The sequence below is a fragment of the Cygnus olor genome, chromosome 1 (assembly GCF_009769625.2).
Source record: "Cygnus olor isolate bCygOlo1 chromosome 1, bCygOlo1.pri.v2, whole genome shotgun sequence".
Taxonomy (NCBI): domain Eukaryota; kingdom Metazoa; phylum Chordata; class Aves; order Anseriformes; family Anatidae; genus Cygnus; species Cygnus olor.
In genome coordinates, this window is record NC_049169.1 from 136,757,600 (window position 1) to 136,779,265 (window position 21,666).

A 21,666-nucleotide genomic window follows, 5' to 3' on the forward strand; every position below is an offset into this window, starting at 1 on the left:
TGTTGAAATTATTACATCAAAGCTTTGGGAAAGCCTCTTTTCTTTGAAAACTTGTTTCGGATAATGGTTCATCTGATACACTTACACTGCACTATAACAGAATAAGCTTGATTTTATTACAATAATTGAATGTGAGAACTTCGAGGAAAAGCATAGGTTGTACTAGTAGAAACCACTCCCATTCTTTGTGCCTGATTGTGTATGATGGGCTGCTGCAAGTGGCTTTTTGCATGATTCTTAAAAACTGATTTGCAGCTTTTCATGTGATGTAAAATGAGTTTTTTTTTGTTGTAGCACTACAAGAACCCAAAGTTCCAAGGGCAGTCAAAAAGTGATGCTCTTGCCCTTGGTGAAGCAACTTAAAATGGAATATGGAAACAACTTAAAATGGAATATGTATATTCTTTAAGTTAATATAGAAAGCAACACATGACATTCATGCAAAAACCTAGGAACCCAGTGAAATGCCTTTAATGTTTGAGTGACCTATCTATTGTATTGTTGCTGCTATTTGGAAATGCTGATCATGCCACTGAAGACTGTGCTTGGCCTGATCTCTAGCAGTGGTCAGTACCTATGTGGAAGATGGATTTAATCTGAAATGAAGCTCAGTTTTAGAGGTGCGATTGTTAGGGTATGTGACAGGGAACATGCATGATCCTGTGTAGCTTTAAAATAGAGGTAAAGGTAGGTCAGCCTTCAATAATAACTGAATAATGTCTACTTTCAAGGATTGTCTGAAGGCTTAAAACAGGTAGTACATTATCTCAAATGGCAGTATGGGGAATTAAATTGTGATCTTCATATGTGTGTATATAATCTTGCTTTTGTACTCTGTAATCTACAAGGATGTGGGGAGACCAGTAGAGGAAGGCAAGGTGTTCATCTTCCAGTCATGTTCTTAAGAACTAGCCCTGTATCTGAAAGTAAACAGTGTCATTGTATGAGTCATTGAAGGCTGACTGAGCTGAGGTTTTCTTTGTGCCTTCTGAGGTTGCTACTCAAGATGAGGTATTTAAATTTACTACATGGCTTTGTCTGATTATTTGGCTCCAACATGATGTTCCTTGGCACAAGCACTGCTTTCAACATCGTTGTATGAATGTAAGTACATTACATAGCTACTTTGTACACAGGCTAATGGCAAACTTTATGTACCTACTGCAGGTGTTTTTTTTACCTTGTTCAGTAATGGTAGCTCTCTTGTGATGTGAGCAGGTCATTTGATGTTGACCTTGCCAATCAAGCTGCTGTTTCAGTTGTAATTATATTGATTGGGGGGGGGGCAGGGGAAGAGGTTGTCTGTATAAATAGGTTGCGTAGGCTTACTTTCTACATCAGTGGCTTGAAAGGTAGAGATAAAGCACCTTGCATAACCTTGCTGTGAGTGCATGGTGGCCTAGCTTTGTGAGGAAGAACCAAGCGTGACAATTACTCGAGCAGTTCTTGAACAGGGGGATGACAAATCTCATACCCCCCCACTACAGAATTTGGTTTTAACCAGAGGAAATAGGAAAATAAATCAATGTAAGTGTGGGTTGTTCTGTAAGTGGAACTGCAATTAGCTATGCTGTGCACTTCAGCATGTACTACTTGGTGTTCATTTTTCTAGTATATTGCTTCCCTTAGTCATGCAGCAGCAATTTTCAATGTGATTATGCAGTGTGGGAACATAAGAGGCAAACAATAAATGACTTTTAAAAAAAGCATTTGTTCTCTGCCTTATTGAAGCACTTATTTGGTAAAATGTGTTTATTTTGAAAAATACATTTAACAGAAAAAGATCTGGAATTTTACATGTACATACAAAAAAGCAGGAATCTAAATCTAAGGCCTGTATTTTAGAAAGCTTCCTATTCCATTTTATTTTATTTTTTTTGTTGTTGTTTTTAATGGGGGAAAATTTCATAGGTGTTTATTTCTAGTCTGTACTGTGAAGAACACCTTAAATGCTTGTTGATTGTCATGATGCGTGATTTTGTGTTGAAGAATCCAAGTCTGTTTTCTTTTTAGAAAGTTAGGTCATCTCTTCAACCATAGTTACTTCCTTAGTACAGCTTAGACTGGATGGAAACACGTCTGTCTAGGAGAGAGACATTCATTAGCCTTTAACTTGCAATAAGTTACAGATATACTGTTGTTGAGCAGAGAACATTCAGAAATATTAGACACACCTGCTTTCAAAGGCATATTGGTTTTGCTGTTCTGATGTGTATGAAATGCTTGTAGTTGCAGGGGATAGACATAAAAGGACAAAGTGAGGGAAGATCACTAAAATAAAATGAGGAAGGATCCCAGGAACATAAATTGTCTGAACTGAGTAGAATCTTACCCAAATCAAATGGGGGAAAGCAAGCACTCTTTAAACATAAATGTGAAGGAAGCAAGTGCAAACTCGGTGCAGAGTCTAGGGTTATAAACCATGAGTTTTTTCAATGATCTAGGGGATAGCTGTGTCAAGAAGCAGGACAAACAATGAGAAGATGTGAAAAGGTCGTTAGAGGAAGCAGGGACAAAATGAGGAAATACAGGCATCAGAAAGGTGAAGCAAAGGACCACTGGAAGTTTAAAAAGAGTTCATAAATGTATTAAACCTAAATGCCAGGAATAGATAGTCCTCGTATTCAATGGGGAAGTTCTCCTGAGAACACATTTTTGCTTTATCCTTTTTGAAGGTTTACAACATTCAAGCATCTTTACCATTGATCGTCTTTGGGAAGAAGAGATGAAACTAATTCTTGAGACTAAAATAGGCAAAGAAGAGTCTGGAAGGTGTTAAGCAGGTAAGAGACTGGAAAAAATACCTTCACAGGGTTGGCAGCTGTGAACTTGAACTTTGGCAATTACTACTGATCAGTTGCTGCCTGCGTGGAAGTGCCCATGCCACAGTTTATGAAACCGAATCCACAAAGATAACCTGGGTTCTGGGTGTTGTTTGTGTTATTCCAGTAATACAAGTACAGGGATTTTGAGGTCCCTCAAGTTTAGCATAAACATCCAGATGGAGGGTCTGCAAGATTTAAGGACTGCTTGCTATTTTACTAGCAAATACCAATTTATAATTTGGTACACTGTGAACTGCTGTTCTGTAGCCAGATAGGAAATGAGATACCAGGCTTTTGTAACTTATGGATGAGGAAACTCATCCAAGTTGCATTGCTATCTACCTTATATTAAAGCCAAAGATGATACCTATCATCTTCAGGGCAATGTGTTGGTATACAGTTACCAAAACAGGAGTTTCAATAACCATAGCTTTGAGGAGCCTTTGTAAAGGTTTGAAAACTTCTCACTTCTCAAAGCTTTATTGAAAAAGGTGTTGTCTGTTGAAACATTGTAGGCAATAAACAAATAAGCAAAAATAAAAAAAATATATGCAAATTTGACTAAATAAATGAGAAAGCATACCTGGATATTTTCATCATGCGATGTGTTAAATTTGTCTATTGGTTGTGGAATAGGAGGAAATATTCTTTTGAAACTGCAATACCTTTGGATACAAAAAGGGATTGAGAATAAATGAAAATACTGGTAAATACTGGTAATATAACACAAGCATTGTGTTGTACCTTAAGGATGTTATTTATTGCTCTACAAATTGCTAAGTGAGAAGAAGGAAAATATTGTGAGTGTAGACTGATGGGTAACTTCTTACGCTGATCACTTGGGTAACTTAAGTTTACTTTGTGACTAAAGCTATGCTAAATAATTTATTAAACTAATTTTCAGTAACTCACCTGGTGTAACTTTCTTCCACCACTATGTGAGAAATTTTATCAAAGGACACATTCATTTATACTGCTTCCTTGTTGTCTTGCACTACGTGAAGTCAACGATTTTAAAGTAATGTTGATGTTAAATGCTTAAAAACAAAGACCTTTTTTTTTTTTTCCAGGGTCTGCTCACATCAGTCACTAACTTTATCACTTTCCCCCTTTTTCACTTGTGATTTTGTGTGCCACAGTGCCATCCCAAGCAATACTGGTAATAACACTTCATGATATCGATAACCAGATTCTCCAAGTTTATAGAGGTAGGAAGAATGTGTTTCACAGAAATACCTATGTTAATAAAATTGATTTACCTTTTGCAAAGAAAAAAAAGGAGCAGTGTCACTAAGATTGTTCCAAGTACTATCAGAAGTAAAAGCACAACAATGAAGTAATCTTTTTCTTGACCTGAAAAATCGAAGGGAGAAATATCCTAGTATGCCCAAAATCTACTTTTGTGACTGTCAGTAATTAACTCCAATTTCACCTTAACTTCTTGAATAATCCAGAGGATTTCAACTTGGCATCTTACTTAAAACATTTTAAAACAAGTTGAACATACAAACTGTAGAGATCAATTACAAAAAAAATCCAGAGAAGGAGCAAGTCGCAGGATGAAAAGCAGAGGTAGTGGTGGAACTAAAAAAAATACCATTCAGGAAATGATGAAAAGGATTCAGAAGGAAGAGGATGATTGTGATAAAAACTTCAAGAACTTAAAGGGAATCTCAGAGCTCCAGACAGATGACTGTTTGGGTCTATCTCAGCCAGCTCCTATAACCCTGGCATCTGACTAATAGCTGTCTTTCACAATCACAGCTGGTCACAGGCTGATATCAGCCTCCATTTCACAGTATTTGAGCATCTCCTCTACATTAATAGTTTCTACCGTGTTCCTTCCACGTCACTGGGTAGGAATCAAGATTTAGTCATATATATGAGTTCGAGAGAGAAAGGTTTGCAAACACTGTAAAACAAAAAAAAAAAATTAAGAAAAATATTCCATGGGCTTACCAAACTCTATTGGTTCACTCCATTCCCCCCAGCTTCTGTTTACAATACATACGTTTGTTCCACGTGCTCTGATTTTCAGAATGTATTGTTTTTTCACATTATAATTTTTGAATTCGTATTTATATTCATCTACCTAAAATCAAAGCATTTAGATGGTGTATTTCATTCCAGAAGCAAATATTAATAAAATCTGGGGCTTAATTTCCTGATATGGGTTTTGTAAAAAAAACAAAACTAAATTGTATGATTTTGTAGGTACATGGTTAAGTGTTCTTTTCTCCAAATTTTAAACTCTGATACATTAGTTCATCCTACCACTGAGTGTTTTTGTTTTGAAGTTTAAAGTTGTTGAGAGATATTAAGAAACTTGCATCTGAAGATACCACAGGAAAATATCTTACTGAGTTCTTATGTTGATGCAAAAGCTATAGTTCCAGAAATAACTAATGTTCTGTATAATAGTAATTTACATGCTAAAGAAGGCAGAAGTGCAAATACATATAGGGTAAGAATACTTACTATTACAGGAGGATCTTTTTTATCTTTTTCAGGCTCATCCTGCAAAACAAAGACAAATCTTCATTTTTATGATTTTCTTGTCAAGTAATCATGTTTTTCCCTCTTTTGTTCTCTGTTTCTCACTTACAAAGATCATAAGTAATTTTAAACTGAAAAGTCCAAATGGAGATTCTGCTCCAGTAACACCTCAGAATATGGCATTTCATTCAGAGTTTTGGCTTCCTCCTCTTCATTTTAGAAAAGGAAGAAAACATGAATTTGGTACAGGTATTATAAGGTAGCTGATTAGGAAGGGTGCCCTCCTAGGTCTGATGCTTGTGAACAGAGAAGGTCTTGTGGGTGAAGTGGCAATTGGTGGACTTGTTGGCCATAGTGACCATGAAGTAATCAAGTTTAAAATCTTTGGCGATCTTTATATACAACCTCTAAACATAGCAGATCTGGAAGCTGTCTTTTCAGCTGTCTTCTTGATAACACAGGGCACAAAATTGATGTGAACAGCAAATTTCTTCTCCTTCCAATCAAATTCTATTAGACAAATACTCATGAATGTATTTTCTATTAGACAAATACTTATGCATTCCATACAGTCAAAATTTACTTAACGAGAATCAAATATTTTCCATGACCAAAGAGGCTGAAAATTTTGAAATATTTAAGACAGAAACAAAAAAGCATAAGCATAAAAATTAGGAAACGATATCACCAGCAGTGGTTTTAGTAAGGATCCCAGAAAGCATTGAAAAGGTGAGCTCCTGGAAACGTTTATAACATGTAACGTCAGAAGGAGAGTTGGCATTATGGAAAAGTGAATCCCACCCATTCCTACTGCTACAGATAAAAGAAGAGCTAACATACGTTTCTTTAAAATAAATGTTGAGATATTAGTTTTAAATATTATTTTAGTCTTATTTCTTTTTGAACTTGCGGGTTCAAGAAATTTTTCTGAGATCTGTGGAGGAGGATCGGATGCCTCAGCCTCTTGTCTGTTGTACTTGATGGATACCAGACATACTTCACCTGTGGTAAATTGGCATGCTCTGTATTGCCCTGCGTTTTTCTCGTGCTTACCATGGTAAATTGGTAGTGCTCTGCCTATACAGTAAGATAATTCCCAGCTCGCTTTTGGTATGTACATATTTACATCAGAGTTAGCCATCTTATGTTCCTCTTATAACCAACGGAAAGAAAGAAGCATTTTAAGGACACAATTTGTCATATACCTTAGGAGGTGAAAAATACCACATCTGACTGCACAGAGAGTAGAGGATAACTTACTGAGAAGTAAATGCATCCTTTGCGGATGTCTGCCCTGGGCCTGTATTAACTTTTCCCTGAGTCGCTGGTATCTTTTTTTTTTTGGAGGAATATATTCTTTTTTCAGTAGCTTCTGATTTCAAAAAGTAGGTTCAGAAAGAAAGAGATGGATTGTGCAGAAAGATGAGGATTGGGTTGTCTTAACCAGAAGAAGGACAGTGTCTGAGAGAAAACTGTCAAAGAGTGTGACATCATGGGGGAGATGGTGGAGGAGACAGGGAAAAACAGCCCCATGTGTTGAAATTGAGAGGCAGTTGTGAGCTTTCCAGCATCTGCAAAATGCCATCAGGGTGGCTGAAGCTGAGGTACCCTGTGAAGCAGGTTGAGCATGAGGGGCCCTGGCCTGGGCTGGAGGCTGGTGCCAAGGAAGGAATCTCATTTTGGATCCCTGGGCTGCAATCATACGGTCACCTGTGAGATGAGCTCATGGAGGACAGCATCTCAGGTGCTCTCCTAGTCTTTGGACAGAGAACCCTCATAACGGTTACCTTCTCTCCTCTGTTTTTCTGCTATGTCGATCTCATTAGTTTGAAATAAGTTCACGAGCAGTGGGAAGTTAGAACAGCAGGACCAGAGCAGGAGGACACTACACAGCTTATGAGACAGAAGTTAATAAGTAAAGGCAAGAGAACATTGCATGCTATGTAAATACATGTAGCTAGGTATGGTGCCAAATTCAAACCAAGAAATTGTTTTTACCTTATTTTGTATGTTGATTTCATACTCAAAGCAATTTTCATCTTTCCAATAACTTGTATGGGGTTTTTGCCATGTAATTATGCAACCTGCTGGATTGCTAGTACAGTTGACACTGACATTTAATGGAGGAGTGAATCTTTCTGGAGTGGATTGAAATGAAACAATTAATGTAGACATGGTCTGTAATCAACTACAACTCTTTCATAGTAAAATGCATGTAAAACTGATGCAGCTTATATACAGCTCTGCGCTACTGATGGTAACAAATGTTACCTGGTAAACAGAAGTAAAATACAGAGCAAAACTAGAGAATCTAGTGCTGCAGCTGTTGGACATCGAAGTAACTGAAGTTCATGTAAAAAAGTGTATGAAGGATTTTGCGTAATTCAGTCATACAGTCTGCAGTGCACAATTTTCTTCTACACCTAAATTTCACATTGACAATGCAAGTCTCTATAGGAAAAAAGATGGTCATTTTTATCCAGGTGGTGGTATTCAGATAGAAGATCGAGTCATCTGAATCTGAGTGCCTACAATACAGCTGTCCAAGGGTGACCTGGGTGCCTAACTGCCACAGTCAGCAGAGACCTCATCAGTAGTGCCCACAGTGCCTGCAAAGCCCCCTGTGGAGTAGGCGTGCTCAGCTGAACAGCTCTGGCTTTCCAGCCTGCACTGACTGCAGGCAAGAGCCAGTTGCTTGAACTGTCCTGCGCTGTGGATTTCAGACCACACAGAACACCCAGAAAGACCCTGGTCTCTCACAAGTCCTAAGCACAACTGCAAGCCTTGTGGATGTCTGAAGGTGTCTTGAGTGGAACCAGAAGCATGTTTTAGAGAACCGAATCTTGTCACCAATCTTTATTGGAGCTTGACCACTTAGCTCACACGTAGGTAGCCACATTTAACTAATACAGTCTTAATATGCCATTTGAATCCTCCCTCTGGCTTTAGGACATATTGCTCTTGCAGCTCTCAGAGAAATGTGCATTATTGGGACGGTGAAATGAGCCCACCAGAAAGCTAACTTTGAAAGTTATTAACCATTGCATTTCATCACTTGGATCCCATGGATTTGTTCACACTGTTCTCAAAGCTGCTATTGCAGTCTCTATGTCTGTTCAGTTTAGTAAATTTTGGAAATATATCTTGTCAGCTCTCAAGAACCAAGTTTGTACCACTGTGTAGAAACCTGTAGTAGTTATGCACTTTTGTTTTATTCTTCTTTCTTTCTCTTCAGAGAGAAATTCCCCCCCCCCTTTTTTTTTTTTTAATACAGCAATAATATAATAAAATAAAGTTGTCTGTGTACTTACCAATTGTATACAATTTTATGTAGTCATCATAGAACTGGATCTGGGAATCTTTGCTAGACCCATTCACCATGAAGTAAGCAGTTTTGTCTTTAATCATCACATTTTGGAATCTGCATCCTGTGTGCATGCCATTTTCACCTTTAATGTAAAGCTCACATTCTGTCTCGTTCTCATCACTGTATATGACAAGGTATTTCAGAAAAAGGTGGGCAGTGTGATGTGTTGAGTGAGAATTCAGGCTTCCCAAGACTCAAGCAGGCTTACTTACCTTGAATTCTTCCAGTAGAGAAAATACTGGGTATCTCCTGGAGCATTCCTGCCTGCCTGCCAAGTGCAGTTCATGAGAGAAACATTATAAATCACACAGGAGAAGTTTTCAATGGCTGACCCATTCATACCTGCAAACACAGCAATCTCTGTTAGGAGGAAGAACTGTTTGACTGCTCCAAGATGGAGGGATGTATCCACATAGCAGTGGATGTAATCTTTCTAGATTTTAGTAAGGCCTTTGCTGTCATCCTTCTCGGCATCCTTCCGGATAAATTGTCCAGCTGTGAGTTGAACAGGTTCATGCTGCACTGGCTGATGAACTGACCCAATGTCAGAGCTCAAAGGGTTGCAGTGAATGGGACTACATCTGGCTGGTGGACAGTCATTAGTGGTGTTCCCTCAGTTCTAGGGCTGGTTTTGTTCAACATTTATATCCATGATCTAGATGCAGGAGTGGAATGCATCCTCAGCAAGTTTGCTGGTGACGCTAAACTGAGAAGTGTTCTCTCTCTGGAGGGATGAGAGGCCTTGCAGAAGGATGTAGATAGGTTGGAGCATTGGGTGACCAGCAACAGCATGTAGTTCAACAAAGGTAAATGTTGGGTGCTGCACCAGGGATGGAGTAATGCCAGACACAGGCACAGACTGGGAGCTGAATGGCTGAGGAGCAGCTCAGCAGAAAGGGCCCTGGGGGTGCTGGTGACAGCAGGCTCAGCGCAAACCAGCAGAGTGCCCTTGCAGTCAGATGGCAAACCACATTTTGGGGTGCATTAAACACAGCATAGCCAGCTGGTCAAAAGTGGTGGTTCTCCTACTGGATTTAGCGTTGGTGCGGCCTCACCTTGAGTAGTGTGTGCAGCTCTCGGCTCCACAATATATAAAGGCTGTTAAGGAACTTGAAATATTATTATATTCCAAGTATTTATATTATATATTTTATAATATATATATTAACATATATATTATAAATTCAAGTATTTATATTATATGTTTCAAGAGACCTAATTGCTCTCTACAACTACCTGAAAGGAAGGTGTGGGGAGCTGGGGGTTGGCCTCTTCTCGCAGATAACTAGCGATAGGACTAGAGGGAATGGCCTCAAGTTGTGCCAGGGGAGGTTCAGGTTGGAAATTAGGAGACATTTCTTCTCAGAAAGAGCAGTCGGGCATTGAAATACGTTGCCCAGGAAGGTGGTGGAGTCACCGTCCCTGGGGGTGTTTAAGGAAAGGTTGGACGTGGTGCTTAGGGACATGGTTTAGTGGGTGACATTGGTGGTAGGGGGATGGTTGGACCAGATGATCTTGGAGGTCTTTTCCAACCCTAATGATTCTACGAAAACATCCAGAGGAGGGCAGCAAAGCTGGTAGAAGGGCTGGAAGGCACGTCGTGTGAGGAGGCTGAGGACACCTGGGCTGCCCAGCCTGGAGAAAGGAGGCCAAGAGGTGACCTCAGCGCTCTCTGCAGCATCCTGAGGAGGGGAAGCGCAGAGGGAGGTGCCGGTCTCTGCTCCCTGGGCACCGGTGACAGGACACATGGGAACAGCACAGAGCTGTGCTGGGGGGGTCAGGCTGGGCATTAGGGAAATCTCTTTACCATGAGGGTTGTCAAACCCTGGAACAGGCTTCCTAGAGAGGTGGTTGCTGCCCCTGCCTGTCAGTGTTCAAGAGGCATTTGGACAATGCCCTCAGTAATGTGCTTTAACTTTTGATTAGCTTCAAAGTGGTCAGGCAGTTGGACTTGATCATCTTTCAAGGTCACTTCCAACTGAGCTGTTCTGTTCTGTTCTGTCTTGGCACATGCTTGGATGTGCTAGTTACACCTGCATCTCCAATCAATTATTGCTTAGGTTAGCAGTGACAGTTGAGAGAAAACTGGACTCTCACTGTATTTTGCCTACCTCTGAACTGTGAGACTTGGGAGAGGAGAGCATTCACATTGGTAAAGCAAAGCACATTGGCTTTTAACACCATCCTTGATGCTACAGAGAGAAGTATTTCTCATTCTGTGACCAACACTCGGGAACCCTCTCCTGAGGTGCCTCCTGATCAAACTGCCCACTCACTAGAGCTGTCCACCCTGACGTTGGAGAGAGCAACTTTGTCCCTTTCATGGAGCACTTTCAAGTGCGGATCTCATTTCTTTGGAGGCTCCCTCATGGCTGCACTGTGCAGGCATGCTCGGCCTCCTTCTCCCTTCTCCTTCAGCCAATTCTCTGCTTGCTTCTGCGGTGTGCCCCAACTTCAGCAAAGGGGTGGGGCCTTCCTCCACTTCTGCTTCTGACCCCTTCCAGTGCCCCATGTTGAGGGCACCTCAGGAAGCAGTGGGGATTCCCTTGGGGAACCTGCACATGTGGATGTGAGGTCTGGCTGGGGAAGAGCACCAAGAGCAAGAGGTTTTAAAAGGCAGAGTCCTGTCTTCACTCTGACCGGCACCGTGAGAAAGTTTCCTCTGTGGAGTTCCCAGGAAAAGATGAACAGGGCAGTGCCTTCTCTGCTCAGATGTGAGCAGGCTGCTAATTGCATCCTCTCTGTCAGATCTGAAGTATCCCAGCTACACACAGCTGCAGAAGCACCAGTGACTGCATGATTTTAATGGAGAAAACCAAGTTCAGAAGGAAAGGGAAAATGGGCCATAAAGACTACAGGTTTGGATTTATAAATCTTGGATCTCCCTAAATCCCACTTTGATTAACTCACAAATGGGACAGATGCAGAATATTTCTATTTGTGAACAGCTGCCTTAGCACAATGGGTGCATGCCAGCTGCGGGAACCCTACCGTGTGTGTGAGCCAGGGCCAGATTAGATTACTACGTTCAGTTTGCCCCCATCTGCTTATCACCAGCATTTCCTTTCCTCTCCTCCTCCCATTTTATGGGTTTCACTGATCTCTAGACTGTGCCTTTTGCTAGCACTGTGGTCGTGCTTCTGACAAACTCAACACAGCCCAGCAGAAAAACATTTAATAAAGATGCAGGCACGAAGATTCAAACTCATAACAGCCAGAACAGTCACTTGAATCCAGTCCTAAAAACACTGTAATATGGTGGCATTTTGAAGCCCTAGCAAGAAAAATAATAATGCAATTACTGATACATTTTTAGTAATAACTCGCTTGCAGAAGTGCAGAACAGTCATTAGAAAGCAAATAATTTTAACAGATTTGAAAAGAAACAAAGAAACAAACTTTTTTTTTAATACTAAAGATTAGTTAATTACTATGTAAGGAATTGTTTTCTATGGCACTGTTTACCTTTAAAAGAATGCAAAAGGAGAAAACCTTACCCAGATCATAAGCATTACCTTCAGGGATAAATTGACAATGTTTTAAGATGTTCATGTCTGGTACTCCAATGGTAAAGTTTATTCCTCTGTGCAAAGGTAGACTAACTTCTATTGAAAACCTGCATTTTCTGTTCTGCACCTGAAAAGTAACAAGTTGATACCTTATTTGTCTGTTTTTCCTCTGCTGTGTTAGATGGCACTGACTCTGAAAGTGATAGTCAGCAACAAGTCCTATGGCTAAAATCTAGTGTGTATATATATCTGTGCATATTTCAGTCTCAGGAGCTAACCTCCTGTTTTAACACTTGAGGGTAATGTAGAATGAAGCTGTCATTGAACACGTAAGTACACAAAAAGCTTTCTATACTAGTGTGTGACTATTAGAGAAGGCTAATATTACCCCATAAGAGAAGATGGTGACTAAACTGGGAAACCAAAATGGAATTTAACCACAGGATCCTGGTTAAATAGAAGTCCTCAGCTAGTCTCGCCAGGGGTTAAGAAATGTGCCTATGGCATTAAGCTTATAATCTTCAATAATATTGTGGTGTTATTCTAGTACATATTTCCAATTAAGCATCTCCTTTTCTGTGCTAAATAAGCCCTCCCTCTCTCCTCCTCCCCCTCCACCCAATCACCTTTTCTGCTGGGAGAATGTGAGCTTATAACAACATGTCCTAGAGGCAAGATCCAGTTTACTGAGAAACAGGTGAAGACCTTGAGATGTTGAACATCGATATAGTATTCAGGGAATTCACTTTTCATCTGAAGAATCTTTTTCTCTCTAAATTATCTAGGCACCTCACTTAGTCTCTCAATCCCTTTTTTCAGCATCTACATTCCTTCTCATACTTCATAGTAGCTGCAGTTCAGGCTATCATCTCCTATCCACTTTGGTGACAGAACTTTGGTTCTATAGTGTGCACAAGGTGCTTTTCTCCCAATGAATATGCCCTGGTGTCAGTGGTGGCTTTCCATAGCTCTTGACAGATCAAGCCGTAGACTGCAAACAGTCGCTTATCAGATTTTACCTCCAACTGATCCATTTTTTAAAGGTAAATGTAGTCTATAAGAGGTAAAGTAAAAGGTGCAATTTTTTTGTCTCAACGAATAGCAAGTGTACCTGAATCCTTCTATGTTCACCACCCCTTGTCATCGTACAAATATAACTAGGGAAATTCTCGCTGCTCTCCCAGGACAGCTCCATTCTTCCCCAATTCCATGTCAAGCTTGTGATAGGTGATTCTTGTGTCTCTGCTGAAAGGGTTAAAGAACAGGTTTCAGTAAGGACATGCTGTTATTATTGAGTAGAGAGGATAGTATCTGTCAGGCCTAAGATGACTATTGCCAGCTTAATTATAAATATCTCTAATAAATGAGGAAGTAAACACTGTTTCTCAGATTTTGTCTGCAAAATCATACTTACGCTCTGTACACTGGAGGTCAGCATGCAAGGGATGAAATAGTGTCATACACCACCAAATCATGCAAATGAGTCCAAGAGTATCAAACATCTTTCCTTCTCTGGAAAGAGATAACGAAGCCTTCAGGGAAAAGAAAAACAAAATAATAAATAATAAAAGAGTGATAACAAAGAGCACTTTTTTTCTGCAAAGCTTCATTTTCTTCATGGGAAGAGTGAAATAAGTTGTTTAATTTACCCCTAGAACATATTCTTTAGAAAAACCAAGCAGAAGTTGTGCTTCAGGACTTCTGGTAGGCACCTATTCTTTGAAAGAACTGAATAGACTCACTATCAGCTATTACAGCACAGCAATTTGAGATGCAGACGCCACAAACTCTAGTTATGACACATCCACTCAGTTTTCAGTGCAGAGACCATGACTTCAGCTTGCTGTTCTCCCAATATCTGTCCTAACCATACCATCAAAAAGTTGTGCACTCTTGCTTCCTGATCCTGTGAATGACCCTGCCAATTTTCCTATGCAGCACTCCTGCTTCTGCTGCAAAGAGAACATCTACACTGGCTTTCAGCTCTTTGCTGAAGGCACCTTTTGGAAAGTGGACAAATCGGTTTTTGGCTGTGTCAGGCTATGGACGATTGACTCACTTCTCCGTGAGTGCTCTGTTAAAGCCAGCATCACCACCAAGGCACGTTCAAAGCATCTGCCTCCTCCTGTTTGTATCTGAGGTGTGCATGGAAAACACCCATGAGATATGAACTACCTAAGTAAAGCAGGAGGAGAAAGGCTCTGTCAGGTTTTGGAAGGAATGAAATACTGACCTGCTTACTTTATTTATTTATTTATTTTTGACTGTGGCAAATCTACAGTCTTGCTTGAAAAGCTTTTCAGGCTGATTTCAAGATTTCATGTAGGAAAGCATTAATAATGCTTGGAGCATTTCCCTGAATCACTTTTTATATTTGTTGTTATTTTTTTTAGAAGCAAAGGGTTTTCCTGTTTTTGTTTTTGTGGGTTCTTGATTTTTGTTTTCTTGCTATTTACTATAATCTTTTTTCACTTTTTTCCCCCTGACCACAGATCTGCTTTTCCATTTTCCTGAATGTCTCAAATAGAAGCATTCATCATAAAGCTGACATTTCTGTCAGTTCCTGATTAACCTGAATGAGTTTTATTTATTTATTTATTTGTTGTTGTTGTTGTTATTTACTATGGTCCCTCACTTTTCACCTGTTTTCATGGAAGACTGAGTATAATAAAGAATCACAATTGTTAGGTGTAGTTTCCTGCATCCCTGTCACCATTAAATATGATACTTTTTTTCTGCACTTTCTATGCTCATTTGTTTTGGGTCCTGAACATGTTGAATCTTACTCTGGACTCAGCTGAACCTCTAGGATATCTGCTTTGTAATCAAAATATGAAGATATCTCATAGAACCATCTCCATAATAATTTTAAACTACACTGATGCACAATTGAATTAGGGCTATAAAATACACCTGAGAAGCTGGGAAAAGTGGTAAACGTGCCTAGGTCTTTGATGATACCCAATTCAAAATTAGCAGAAGGATATGTTTCTGAGTTGAATGTTTTTTGGGGTATGATCATTACAGCAGTCTTTTTATAATCTAAATATATTAAATTATTTCCCTGACTTTTGTCCAATTTTTTATGGATATACAGACCAAATGCTCATAGATGAGAGAGATACGTGACTCCCGGTTTGAGAATGTGTTTATGCTTTAATCAGATTTTCTTATCTATGTATTTTATATTCTATTTCTACAGTATAGTAATTTCACAAGGTCTTAACATATGTGTGAATTGTTTAAGCTCCCGTTACAAGCATTGGAGATCTGTCTGAATTCTATTCACTGCTTCTGGTACACGTAAATAATTTCTCAGTTCTTGTTTTAAATCCTTTGATTATATGGAGGTCTTATTAACCTTGTTGATGTTTTTCTAATATTTATTTATTTATTTTGCATATCTGGTTTTCTGTTCCCTTCTGCTGAGCTTCTTTAATTTGGAAATCTTTTCGTAAAGAAAAAGCAGCAATCAAATTTTATATCTAGCCAGGTCTCTTTTTTGCCTACCTTTTTTTTTCTTTTTTTTTTTTTTCCTTTTTTATGTCTCTTACAAAGTGTGTGAATATTACCTTTGGTAGAGCATTGTACAGACCGTAAGTGGAAGGGTAGACCTTCCCAATCAGGCTGTGTGAATATAGGAGAGATCTGCACTGCTGCCTGCTTTATCAAGGTACTTCATGGCTTTGCTTTCATGAGTAGTCCTCTAGCTCAGGGTCACTGATGGGAATCAAGAAATTTCTTTTTCTTTTTCTTTTTCTTTTTCTTTTTCTTTTTCTTTTTCTTTTTCTTTTTCTTTTTCTTTTTCTTTTTCTTTTTCTTTTTCTTTTTTTTCTCTTTTTCTTTTTCTTTTTCTTTTTCTTTTTCTTTTTCTCTTTTTTCTTTTTCTTTTTCTTTTTCTTTTTCTTTTTCTTTTTCTTTTTCTTTTTCTTTTTCTTTTTCTTTCTTTTTCTTTCTCTTTCTCTTTCTCTTTTTCTTTTTCTTTTTCTTTTTCTTTTTCTTTTTCTTTTTCTTTTTCTTTTTCTTTTTCTTTTCTTCTTCTTCTTCTTCTTCTTCTTCTTCTTCTTCTTCTTCTTTTTCTTTTTCTTTTTCTTTTTCTTTCTTTTTTTCTTTTTCTTCCCCTTTCCTTCCCTTCCTTTCCCTTATTGGGAAAGCACCAGCACTACTTCCTTTCACTATGACCAGCAGTTGTTTTTCTGTTCTTTTCTATGTTCCTTGCTAAGAAGCAATGGCAATTCATGGCATTTTTTGCTTTAGTATTTCCTAGTAGTGTAATTTTCTAGTAGCCATTTTCTTGATTGCAGGCATTTCTAAGGCTAATTCTAAGACTGTTAGGTAAATTCTTATGAACTCAGGAGAAGAAGCATGCTAATAGTTTGTTAATTGTCTGTCTTTCTACATTAATTTTTATGGTCATTTCAGAAGAAGACAAGGAAATGGCTTGGCATGGCCTGTCCATTACAGTCTCCAGAAATTGAGCCAGGACAGAGAGACTCTTCACTGTAGCCTGATGCTTTTTTGCTTATCTCTGCAACATCAATCTTTTCTTTGCAAATCATCCTGCTACAGTGAGGATGTGGCCACAGCTGCTGGGAAGTGATACTGAAGAATCTTAAGTACAAACTGTACGGAGGACCGGCACTGAAATGCTCTGTGAGATAAGGGTCTCAACACTTATTCCACTCTCCCATGCTCTCAGTGATCTCCTCAGAACTGCACACAGGAACCTCAAGACCTCCTGTTATTCTTTTCATATAGCCGTATTTTTCTTTGTTTTGTGCCTTCTGTTTAGTGACTCTTAACCTTTCATTGTTCTTTTCCTCATCCTACCCTCAGTTTTAGGTGTTTGCTTCCTTATTCTCTCTCAACTCTCTGCTCTCCTTTCCTTTATTGTCTTTGCTTCATTCTTCTTGTCATCTCCTTCTGTCTGCTCTTGTGACTCTTGGGCTTTCAAATTCTTAGGAATGACAGCAGGCCCATACTGTAAATGCTCTCCATGTTTTCTCATGGAAATGCTCATCTGATCACTGCCAAAGGAGTCATCTGCAGCCCTTCCTGCTTAGAGGAGTGCTTGCTGGCACTGTTGTCTCCAGGCTCTGGACATGTCACTGGGCTTGTAGTGAGGGTAGCAGGAGCTGTGTTTACTCCCCTCATAAGAAATGGCCCTTTCCATTGACCAGAGCACTGAAGGAATTTGTTTCCCAATGGATTTGTGTTTCACTGTTGACTGACTTTTAAAATAAATTACACAAGAAAAGATTTGAGTGGGGTTACTGCTGTGTTCTCTCCATTGCCCCACCAGGACTGAAAGCACCAACACATACCCAGGTCTCCTGGATTTTCTCTGGGTTGCAGGCAGGGTGACGGATAGAGGAGCTGCAGGGAGACTTAATTCAGTTGCCTTACTCTTCCATACCTTCTGCCTGGCAGCCAAGCAAATGGCTCCAGCACCACATCTGCTGGAGCTTTGTACCCTCAGGACCTGCACCTTCTCCCAGACTGGTCTTTTGCAAACAGGTATGGTTAAACTCTCTCTGCTCTCAACAGACCTCAGGGTGTCAGAAGAAAGGTGTAGTTATCTCAGACTGCTTGGGAGTGTTATTTGGAGGATCAAACTAACAGAAACAAGAATGTACTTGTGTAAGTAGTGTTTCTCTCATTCTTAACTCTATGCTTGTTTCTGTTTTGATTTTTTTTTCCCTTTTTTTTTCCTCCTGACCAGCCTTACTGGTGCCTTTGCCTTTCAGCATGTGGCTATGCTACTGCATGGGGGAGGGATGCAGAGGAAACTCAAGAACCTGGTTTCCACTCTCCTCAGTTCTTAGCTCACTCCCTAGTTCTCTCCAAGGCAGATTTGCTATAAACCTAATCTATCCACCTAAGCTATGTGGATGTGAGCTGGCCAGTGCTACATGACCCTGGAGCTATGAAAAGCCCTAGCTTTCTTTTATTTAGATGTATGGACATAGACTATATGGTTAATTTTTCACTAGCAAAATCTTATCAAGGAACACATTTAAATTACTGCTAAGCTTATTATCTAACATTACCAGATGTATGATTTGTCTTACTCAGAAATAGTGATCATATCCCTGGTAAGGAGGATTCTTTCATTGTATGCTAGTGAACTTGAGCATATTCAATCTTTTGTAGCTAGGCATGGGCAAACTCAATATGCTTTGGAATGATATCACTATTGATGTGCCAGAAGGAAAATAAGGTCACCTTTAAAAGTTGTGGCATATCTATAGCAGTTTTTTACACAAAGCATCAATTAAAGACTGACTTAAACACTTTAATTTCTTACCCTATTAGTCTGTACAGACTGTTGTCTTTTCTCTCAGGGTATGAGTGCAAGATGCTACCCGAAAATGCTACCTGAGTCCAAGGTTCCTTGGTTCTAATTCCTAGTTCTACCAGTGGCTTTGTTTTCTTGAGTGGCTCTGGGAAAATTTCTCCTGCCTGTGACACCCTTCCAGAGATGAAAATTTGAATTTTACTCTCTGGGTGATGTGAACATAAATCGATGCTTATACATACAACAAAGTAATGCTTATACATTGTGGACATATGGGGAGCACCATACACATGCTAAGTGTACCAGGAGGCATAGAAATAGGGATAAAAATTGGGCAATGCATACAAGGCAATGAAATATTTACCTACTTCAATGAAGCTTTTCCAGAATCGATTCAGTCTCTAGATCAGTTTTTTTTTTTTTTTTTTTTTGAGATGGTACAAAAGTGGGAGAAGTGATATAGCACTATTCTGTTTTGCTTCAGAGGGTCCTAGACAGGCCAGCTAAATGGAGTGACAAGCATTTAATGAATTTCATTAAAGGAAAATGAGCTCTTGGGGTTCTTGCACAGGCTGAGGATGATTTGCTGGAAAGCAGCTTTGCAGAGAGGGCCCTTGGAGTCCTGGTGGACAAGAAACTGACCATGAACCAGCAATGTGCCCTTATGGCAAAGGCAGTCAATGGCACCCCAAGCTGCATCAGGAGTAATGATGCCAGCACAACAAGGAAGGTGATCCTTCCCCTCTACTACAGGTGAGGCCCAACCTGGAGTACTGTGGCCAGTTCGGGCTTCCTGGTACAAGAGAGACATGGACTCAGTAAGTCCAGCAAAGGACCATGCATATGGTTAAGGGAGTGGAGCACCTTTCATAAAAGGAGAAGTGAAGAGACCTGGGACATCATTCTGGGAAGATGAAGGCTCATCTTCATCTTGAGGATCTTATCAACTGGGAGGAATAAGGAAGAGGGAGCCAGACTCTGCTCAGTGGTGTCTAGTGACTTGACAAGAGGCAATGGGCACAAACTGAAATACGGGACATTCCACTAAAACACAAGAATACACTTTTTACTTTCAGGGTGGGCAGACACTGGCACAGCTACTCAGAGAAGTTGTTGAGTCCTCAGTCTTGGAGATATTCAAAAGCTGACTGGACACAGCTCTGAGCAACCTGCTGCAGCTTACTCTGCTCTGAGCAGGGGGTGGGACTGGACAGTTTCCAGAGGTGCCTTCCTGCATTGACTATCCCATATTCTTTATTTTAGGATTCACTTTTTTTTTTCCCCCCCCCCCAAAGAAACAGAAACCTACATATTTCTAGTTAGAATAAATAATAGAAAGGGTATAGAAATGAACATTTATTTTAGTTATTGCAAAATAAATGCCAGATAACAAACGTCAAATCATAGAATCGTAGAATGGTTTGGATTGGAAGGGACCTTAAAGATCATCTAGTTCAGTCCTGCTGCCATGGGCAGGGACACCTCCCACCAGACCAGGTTGCTCAAAGCCCCATCTAATCTGGCCTTCAACACTTCCAGGGGGAATCCACAGCTTCTCTGGGCAACCTGTTCTTGTGCTTCACCACTCTCTGAATAAAGAATTTCTTCCTTATATCGAATCTAAATCTTCCCTCTTTTAGCTTAAAATCTTTAACCCTTGTCCTGTCAGTACAATCCCTGACAAAGAGTAGGTACTGGAACACCACTATAAGGTCTCCCCAGAGCCTTCTCTTCTCCAGGATGAACAGCCCCAGCTCTCTCAGCCTGTCTTCAAAGGAGAGGTGCTCCAGCCCTCTGAGCATCTTTGTGGCCCTCCTCTGGACCTGCTCCAATTTTCTTCTTGTGCTGGGGGCCCCAGGGCTGACTGTAGGTTCTGTAATTCTCCTTGCCACAGACAAATAGTGAAGCAACACCAGAGCTGCCTCCACATCCCTGTCACAATCAGTCTGCAAGCAAAATAAACTGTTCAAGATAACTAGGATTGTCCAAGAAATGATTGATTTCTTTAAGCAACAGTAATTTCTTCCAATTAAAGTTTCTTATGGACAAGATGAGTTCCATGCATACGTATTGAAATACTCACCTGTGCAGAGACAACTTCCATGCTGAAATATTTCTTGATAACCTCCTCGAGTCTGCTTTTTTGTTTGTTTGTTTTTTAAAAAAATGGATTAAAAGGGCTAAAGTGTGAAAAATTAGTTTTTAATGTCTGTTAAATAATACTAAGCTCTACAGAGATACTACTGCACTCTTATACAATCACATATCACTGTAATGTAAGTTTTAATCACCACTAAATTATTACCTTTTGTTTTTCATTTTAGTTTGCCCTTTTAATAAAGAGCTACAGACATCATAGACATTTCATAGTTTTCCCTGAATCTTGCAGAAAGCTCTAGAAGTTTTATATATATACAAATTTACATTTTTAATCAAATAGGCTTATGCATCACAAACATTCTGCCGAGGTTTTCTTAAGCAGTAAACTAATACAGATTTTGTAGATGTTGTACTATAAGTCAACCTAATTTAATCCTTGACAAACATTTAGATTCTGCACAATTTATTTATTTATTTTGTGGCAAAAATCAAACAACAAAAAAAAAAAAACAAAAAACCACAAAAACATAAAGAATAGAGAGTCACGTACCTCCTCTTGAAAAAACCCTCCTCCTTTATCGTGTTTGATTATGGATCGGAGCTGCAAAGACCCTTAAACCTGCAAGTGTTTGGCTCTGTCACTTTTCTTACTGTAAGCAAATGTTCAATTGCAAATGCTGCAAGTCAGAAAGTTACTCAGATTATCATTTCCCCTACTGTGTTTGAACTTCCTTAAATTTCCTAATTTGCAGATGCTAATGATTTCACACGAACTGATCACGCAACTAACTCTTCCTTCCTGCTATGTTGGATAAGCTAAATATTCATAGTCACAGTGTGCAAACTAACATACACAATAGTTGTGAACATGCTCACAAAAATACCCCTCCTATAAATAAGAACAGTTTCATAAATAATATGTTCTGGAAATACATTACTGCAGTTCTGTTACAAAAACTGCAGTTTTGTAGAACTAGTCCATTCTTAAAGTGCTTACAACAAGGTTATTTAATTTTATCAGGACCTGGCTGGCTGTATACATTATTTATGGCCAGGTTCTCCCTTGGGTAA

General features: G+C 39.5%; 1 protein-coding gene across 2 annotated transcripts; it reads right to left on the minus strand.

The window, feature by feature from the left end:
- Window positions 1–288: 288 nt before the first annotated feature.
- LOC121058790 (granulocyte-macrophage colony-stimulating factor receptor subunit alpha-like) lies at window positions 289–21,301 on the minus strand. Of its 2 annotated transcripts, XM_040534793.1 has the most exons (12): window positions 20,579–20,618; window positions 13,612–13,729; window positions 13,309–13,442; window positions 12,204–12,324; window positions 8,901–9,030; window positions 8,633–8,808; window positions 7,320–7,459; window positions 5,304–5,342; window positions 4,785–4,917; window positions 4,085–4,178; window positions 3,409–3,490; window positions 1,495–2,083 (listed from the first exon to the last, which is right to left on the minus strand). In XM_040534793.1, exons 1-12 carry the CDS (start codon window positions 20,597–20,599, stop codon window positions 2,018–2,020), a joined length of 1,254 nt encoding a protein of 417 aa, XP_040390727.1. In that variant the 5' UTR covers window positions 20,600–20,618; the 3' UTR covers window positions 1,495–2,017. The 2 variants fall into 2 exon arrangements, with proteins under 2 accessions (XP_040390718.1, XP_040390727.1); XM_040534784.1 differs by lacking the exon at window positions 20,579–20,618 and adding an exon at window positions 21,146–21,301 and having other exon boundaries at window positions 289–3,490.
- Window positions 21,302–21,666: the final 365 nt, after the last annotated feature.

Coding starts and splice junctions, on each gene's coding strand:
- LOC121058790 (XM_040534784.1), bottom strand. CDS start 13,699: ATGTTTGATACTCTTGGACTCATTTGCATGATTTGGTGGTGTATGACA. Junction 5,343..7,319: donor AAATCAACATACAAAATAAG/GTAAAAACAATT, acceptor TTTGTTTTGCAG/GATGAGCCTGAAAAAGATAA. Junction 3,491..4,084: donor CTTTTTTTTCTTTGCAAAAG/GTAAATCAATTT, acceptor TTGTATCCAAAG/GTATTGCAGTTTCAAAAGAA.